The following is a 7,752-nucleotide window of genomic DNA, read 5'->3' as shown; positions in this document are numbered from 1 at the left end:
GTTTTCTTGCAAGCAGCAAATGTCAGAAAAGGAGATGGGGTAATGATCGACTGGAGAGGCAGAACTGGGAGGGCTGGATTGCATCGGGCTGGAGGGGCGGGGCTCCGATCACAGCCGAAAGCAAGGGGAAACTGGTTTCCTTGGGGACCCTAACGCTGTCCAAAAATGACAAAAGGTTTTGCTTGTGATCATACAGAGGACTTTTTGCATTCCACAATAGTTATTTTTACAATATTTAGTAAGATGTGTGACCCCAGAGCTATGCACAGCACTCTCATTGCACATAGCTGGTCTTTACACCATCGCAGTACTTTACTGTGTACAAAACGCTCATGTGTTGCAGTAATTTTGACCCTTCCAGGCCGCTGTTCGGCACATGTTGATGATGTCATGAACAGGAAGTAATCTTACAGAGGATGTGAACCAGGATGGTTAATAGCAGCTGTCAGCGAGTGCAAGCGTTCTCATCTCGTCTTTCTTGTTGTCTCCCATCTGATACACTGAACAGGTTTGTTTGAATGATTTTATGTCTGTCTCCATTGTCTGCTCTGCTCGCTGACAGCCTTACGGTTGTGCTGTGCAGCCTTTATTTCTAGAGATGTTGTTTACATGAGGCTTCTGCTGTTTGCTCTCTCCTGCTGTTACATAATTCATAGTTACTGGGTTCTATTGGGATCTGATCACATTGTATTCAATGCAGGCCAGCCTTTGCACTACTCTGTGCTCAAGTACATGTGTTTGAATGTCACTACATTTGAATGCATAGGGCTGAATAGAACTTCACCCTTGCTTATTCTTTACCCCCCCCCCCTCTGCTTTTTTTTTTTAATCCAGTGTATGCAAAGATCTATTTTAGGTATTTGAGACACATGGCATGTCCGCGCATGCGCCAGGATTCATGCGTGCACATATCGCTATGTTATGGTATCTGGGACATGGCAGAGACCTGCAGCATCTGTGCAAATACACGTGTATCTGGTGCGTGTGCAGCGATGAGGTGGGTCCGAATACCTGGCAGAGTACAGTGTAATGTCTGCACATGCATAGAATCTTGTGGTGTGCATGCATCCTCAGTAAGATTGCCTAATGGAAATGTGTTTGTGATGGGGCAATCCCAGGATGCAATAGGGATGCATATTTACCGCCTAAGTGCGAAAATGTGAAGTGCTGCCTTGCAGCTCAGGAACTGTTTATCACCAATTTAAAGCGGTTGTTTTCTCTGCTTGGCAGGGTCAGGACAAGAGGTGGGCAGGAGGGACGATTACTCTGGGCACAATGGTTTATTGCAGGCATCAGGGGGATGACTTGATCCCTAAAACCTAAGGAAGGGGGGTGCAGTTTGCCATCCTTGCCCTAGGCGCTGGATGACCTTGTCCCAGCACTGCCACTTGGTCATTTTTACCTACAGGTAAGCCTATAATAAGTCTTACCTGTAGGTACAATGAATAGCTCCTAAATGTTCACTGTTTAGGACAGGGATCTCCAAACTACGGCCCTCCAGCTGTTTGGGATCTACACATCCCATGAGACATTGTAAAACTCTGACATTCACAGACATGACTAGGCATGATGGGAATTGTAGTTCCTGAACAACTGGAGGGCCATAGTTTGGAGACCCCTGGTTTAGGAGATATTCACCCTGCATGCAGCCGCTGATGTCAGCGGCGCATGCGCTTCGAAGGTCCGGCATGTTGTGCCGGTACTTAAGAGCTTCTTGCTGGCACCGAGGGCGGGAACGTCATTGCAGCTCCAGCCACTCACAGCGCCAGAGCCTGCGAACCCAGAAAAAACGCTGGGGGAACAGGTCAGCCCCCTGCTGTGGGGGCTTCGTTCTAAGCTAAGTATTTCATTATGTGCTAGTTTGTGATGCATACTAGCTCATTATGCCATTGTCTTACAGGTTTTTTTCTTTTTACTACCACTTTAAAAAACGGGGATAAAAGGGTTCTGTAATAAGGAGTAACAAAAGAGAATAGGTTCATGTAATGGGTGAAAGTTTGCTTTTTTAAGAAAATCAGCTCAGACTTTAGAAAACAGATATCGAGTTTGTTCTGCATAAGCACTTGTTGAGCAAAACACAATAAAAACATCAAAAGCATATGTGAACCCCTAGGGTAGATTTAAACACGTGTCTAATGTCCCTTTCCTCTAAAGCCCAATCTGCGTTAAGCTCTTGCGCCAAAGTCTACTGACAGGTGGTAAGAAAGCAATGCGATGCCTCCTCACCACTTGTTTTAACCCCAATAATGTCAATAAATGTGCCACAATGCACACCGTCCCGGAGCGTATGGAGTGCTTCCCCATTTATTTAAATGTGTAGTGTTTGGCAGACTTGTCAGACACCCGACTGCTACACGTCAGGTATACTTGGCCATGGAACGCAAAGCATTGTGACCCCTTGCATCAAAACACCCCTGTCCACTGCCTGTTGCACATCTAAATGAAGCCTTCCCTTGTAAAACAACCCATTTAGTTTAAAATAGAAATAAAAGCAAAACGAGTGTGTATTAGAGCTACATGATTCTGGATAAAATGAGAATCGCAATTTTTTTGCTTAGAATAAGATCACAATTCTTGGAGTAACATTATATTTTACATTATATAAAAAAAATTGGGCTAACTTTACTGTTTATTTTTTTTAAATTTATTCAAGTGAATTTTTTTTCCCAAAAAAACTGCATTTGAAAGACTTCTGCGCAAATACAGTGTGACGTAAAAGATTGCAATGATTGCAATTCTCTAGGGTCTCTGCTAAAAAATGTATATGCGGTAAATAATGTTTGGGGGTACTAAGTAATTTTCTAGCAAAAAATACTGATTTTAACTTGTAAGCAACAAGTGTCAGACAAAGGTTTAGTCTTGAAGAGGTTAAACTGCCCTCACTTGCAGTCGGAAGTTCATTCCTTTGATCTAAAAGAACAAAATGATACTTGTAAAACATTGTGTTTGTAGTTAGACCCCGTTCACACTGGGGAGACGCTACTGGCCGGGGCGACCTCACAGGTTGCGGTGCCCAGCTCACAACGCGACCTCGGAGCGGCCGGCACGGACTTCATATCATTGAAGTCAATGCAGGTCGCTCCAGGTCGCCCCAAAGAAGCTCCGGACCCTTTTTCTAAGTTGGAGCGACTTGTGTCACTCCTATTAGAACAGGTCCACAGCTACTCTATGGCAGGCGACCAGGTCGCCTGACAGGTCGCCCCAGTGTGAACGCAGTCTTATCTAGCAGCCTTAACAATGTTTTTAAACATTTGCCAGAGGCTCTGTTTTTTTCTGACAGCTGTGAGTGAGCAGAGAACAGCTCTGAGGGCTCTTTCACATGGGCGATCCGATCAGATCCACCTGTCAGTTTTTTAGGCGGATCTGATCGAATCCTCCATGCAGCTCTATGGGGCAGCGGATGTCAGCGGAGACACCTCCGCTGACACCAGCTGCCATCCGCATCCGATCCTGTCCGTGAAATCCGGACGGAAACCCTATTTTTCCATCCGTTCAGGGATCGGATGAGAGCGGACAGGCGGTCTGCTCTCATCCGATCCCCCCCATAGAGAGCAGCGGGGGCTGTGACACCTCCCTCTCCGCACTGCAAGCGGAGACGGAGCTGTCATCCGCCGCCGGCTCAGCGGGGATCGGCAGATCGATCCCCGCTGAGCAGCACGGATCCACCTACGGAGGCGGACCGTTTGAAAGAGCCCTAAGAATAGAGGACATGCTGTTTTAGGATTGTGAGGTGGGGGGGGGGGGCTAATCGAGATCACAATTTTTTTCTTTTTTTAACAAGTAATAGTGGAGCCCTAGTGTGTGTATATATATATAGATATATATAATTATAAATACTTTTTTTTTTTTTTTTTCTTTTGCGATCACATAATCCCTGATCTCAGCTGTATGAAGGGCTTAGAGAGGTGGGGTGGAGAAACAGCAGTACACTGACCTTTCCAGTAAAGAGATTTTTTCCATGATGATCTAGTTTGCACTGCAAATGCCAAATCCTGTATTTCCAAAACCTAGTTATAAAATGTTGCCTTTACTGTACCTCTAAACTATTACATATTTAGAAAATGTTTTTTTTTAGCATAAAAAATGTCAGAAGATTCCCAGAGAAATTTCCGGTCGGTGTATTATGAGAAGGTTGGATTTCGTGGAGTAGAGGAGAAGAAATCCTTGGAGATATTGTTGAAAGATGATCGGTTAGGTGGGTATAATAAAAAAAATAAAATTGATGCATAGTTTCACAAGCAACTACAGCAACAGTCATGTATTGGACATTACTTTGCAATCATCAAATTCCTTTTTTAAAAATTGTACGCAAAATCTGCAGGACTAACAATGAAATGGCTTTTTAGGAAATGCATATCAACATCAATTCCATACCCAGCTATACGTTAAAAATTATTTTTTAACTTTAACATTTTTTAAATTGGATATAACATTTTGATATATTGAAATATTTAAGTGTGATAATAAAACTGTTTTTGTCTCCCAGGGATTCTAGTGGATAGATTTTTACGCTCCCTGCCCTTTGTACTCTTCCTGCTGGATTTTTATGTTATGAAGAATTCAGTAGGAGGAGTGGGAAGATTATAGTGTGGTAGGGAGCAGAATAAGGGACCGCGGCCAAGTACCAGAGACATTTAAGATGCCAGTGGATGTCTTAAGCCCCGTACACACGTACCGATTGTCGGCCGCCGACCGATCGGCCGATTGTAGGCTTGTTAGTATGATGCTTCCGACAGTGCATTTTCGGCCGAACAGAATCTGTTGTGCAGACTTTAAAATATTTGTTGGCCGTCACCAGAACGGCCGATTGTTCGCCAGTCAGTACAGATTTCGGCCGACAGACAGCAGATTAGCAAGACTGGGCATGCTCAGAAAAGAAAAAAGACAAGAAAAGTTAACCATCACATGACATCACTTCTGCAGTCGGCTGTTGTTGGCCGACAAAATTCGTGTGCAGTCTTTAGCACTTTTCAACAGACAGGACAGCACCGGACATAAGACGGCCGATCGTTCGGCCGACAATCAGTACGTGTGTACGGGGCTTATGTCTACAAGATTGCACCAGTGATGTAAATATCACTCTGGACTGGATACACCTTTTAAAGGCTTGTAATCGTCTAGCATAGTTCAATGTAATAAAAACATTTTTTTTTTTTTTTTTTGAAGAATCTGCTAGGAGTCTGTCTGTTGAAACTGTACATGATAGTCACTGAGATAATAATATCTATTACACAAATATTATTGAATTTCCAGGATGTAAATAATGCTTCTTGAAGAGTAATTCTTTCTGTTATGTGATTGAATACTAGTTTTATAATGGATATTACTTTTTTTTGTCCACAGATATTGAGAAGCTGTGTACCTTCAGTCAGAGGTTTCCTCTTCCATCCATGTACCGAGTTCTTATATGGAAAGTACTTCTTGGTATGGATAACTTTCTCAGTACTACATATGAACTTCAGATTTGATAACTATATGATAATGGTTGAAAAGTTTAAATATCTATATTGTTCACAGCAACCAGTCAGGTTCTTCTATTTTGGAACCATCACTGACAGCTGCTTTTTATCAAGTGCAACACAGAAATCTTTCCCTTCAGACACTTTTGATGCACAAGGCCCTGGTTAACAAATAATGTATTGATCAAACACTTCTATTATGTTTAATATACTTTGATATACAAGTTTGTTAAATACAGTAGTAGAATTAAATTAGAAAAATATAAAAATGTAGAATCTGCGCACACACACATGAAAGCAGCTAGCAATGCACAGAACCAACACCTTTCTAAATGAAAAATAAAAGTAAAATTGCAGCGCTGAAAAGAAAAAATACTAAAAATAGCTGGGCAATGATCTCACCCTTGTTGCTCTAAGAGTTCATAAAAATTCCAAGAGTCCAAAAGGAAATTCAAATATCTTACGACTGTCTAATAAAGGATTTTCAGATGTACCATTCTGATGTAACATGTAAATTAAAATAGAAGGTCCAACATAGTGTAATACTGTGATTGGCAGGTCAATGAAGAGGGGGCGGGTCACACCAGTGATGGAAGTTTAAACAAACATGAAGTGCTCTCTTCCTTCTTCCCCACATGCAATTCAAACTCACCAGAGCAATATTTCAAATAAGCATTTCAGGTAGTTTGTATCCCCCGTCATCACACCTTCATCTCCCACAGTCAGGACCTCCAATACATACACATCAATGAGAGAAACACCGGTGGTTAGAATCCCATTTATTTGACATTAGTAAAAACATGGTTACTCACACGTGTCATGCCACTGCATGGACAACAGCGGCGCAACCAGGGATAGCAACCACCACGCCCAACACGTTTCCAACGAACGTTGATCATCAAGGGGGGCGTGTGTGTGTGTGTGTGTGTGTATGTATATGTGTGTGTATATATATATATATATATATATATATATATATATATATATATATATATATATAATATATTCCCCCCCCCCCCCCCCCCGGGAAATATCTCCATTATGGGGCTTTGTCTTTTTTGCTCACTCACTAATCTGTCTACTGTATATACACCTAATAAAAGAAAAGGAATTGGCAGCACTCCAGGTTGAGTAAAATCCAGATTTATTGACTGGACATCCAAATATGACAATCGTGACAAGGTAGACGCGTTTCACACACTGACTGTGTGCTTAATCATTACAGTAATGATTAAGCACACAGTCAGTGTGTGAAACGCGTCTACCTTGTCACGATTGTCCTATTTGGATGTCCAGTCAATAAATCTGAATTTTGACTCAACCTGGAGTGCTGCCAATTCCTTTTCCTTTATCAAGTTTTCACGGAGGCGAGCCGGGGCATGCACCTATGTGAGTCATCAGGCAATTACACCACCTTGAGCAGTGAGTCCTTGTCTGTTCAATTGTATATACACCTCCTGTGAGCATTATAGATATACACTCCACTTTTCATACTGAGGAGGATAGGTCTACATGCAGAACCCTGCTGAGTTGAATAGATTACCCCTCAACATTTAAATTAATTGGCAATACCATTGATTTTATAGACCTTTATGGTTAGTATATGGATGCATAACACCTACATAACGCTAAATTCTAGTGTAAAGAAAATATTTTCTAAATACAAGAGGCGTGTGTGTTCCTGCACATATAGCCTAAAAATTTTCTTCTGTGCAGGAGTTTCCTGTAATAAGAAGTAGTTACTGATGTCAACTAGGGTTGCAAAGGCATTTTGTGCGCAAAAAGTGGATTTATAACATTTTGGGTACAGAAACTTTAAATGTATTCTTTAATAGCTGCAGAGGTTAATTTACTAAAATCTGGTGCAGCTGTGCATGGTAACCAATCAGCTTCTGACTTCAACGTGTTCAATTTAAGCTTTGACAAAAACACCTAGAAGGTGATCGGTTACTGTGCAGAGCTGCACCAGATTTTGCACTCTCCAGTTTTAGTAAATCAAGCCCACAGCGTCGAGCTTTGCGGAGGATGAGGCATGAAATCCTTCCCTAGGAAGATTATTTTGGATTAGGAAAATGGTTACAGAGAGTCCTTATTGCTTTAAGCTCAATGTTTTCTTTAGCTGAATAATTGAAACACAGACGGCTTAGGCTTTTGAAATGAAAGATATATTCATTTTAGAATATCAACAAGCGCCATAGATTTTACCATACATTTTTAGAATGAAGGATATAACTTCAATATTCACCTCTTTAATAAAGCCTAGCTAAATATGTATTACTATTATTAATACACA

At 41.6% G+C, this 7,752-nt stretch overlaps 1 protein-coding gene across 2 annotated transcripts in view; it reads left to right on the top strand.

The window, feature by feature from the left end:
* Positions 1 to 386: 386 nt before the first annotated feature.
* Positions 387 to 7,752, top strand: part of LOC309555510 (TBC1 domain family member 7-like) — a 33,107-nt gene continuing 25,741 nt past the window's right edge. Inside the window, exons 1-3 of one of the 2 annotated variants that reach the window (XM_082257551.1) lie at positions 387 to 508; positions 4,076 to 4,195; positions 5,344 to 5,424. In XM_082257551.1, coding sequence (XP_082113677.1) covers positions 4,084 to 4,195; positions 5,344 to 5,424 — 193 coding nt within the window. In that variant the 5' untranslated portion in view covers positions 387 to 508; positions 4,076 to 4,083. The remainder of the gene's footprint in view (positions 509 to 4,075; positions 4,196 to 5,343; positions 5,425 to 7,752) is intronic. The other variant, XM_082257552.1, reaches the window with a different exon arrangement.

Source organism: Pelophylax lessonae (assembly GCF_965119305.1).
Source record: "Pelophylax lessonae genome assembly, chromosome: 5".
Lineage (NCBI taxonomy): Eukaryota > Metazoa > Chordata > Amphibia > Anura > Ranidae > Pelophylax > Pelophylax lessonae.
The sequence above is the reverse complement of the archived record's forward strand: the minus strand, read 5'-3'. Positions and strand labels throughout refer to the sequence as shown.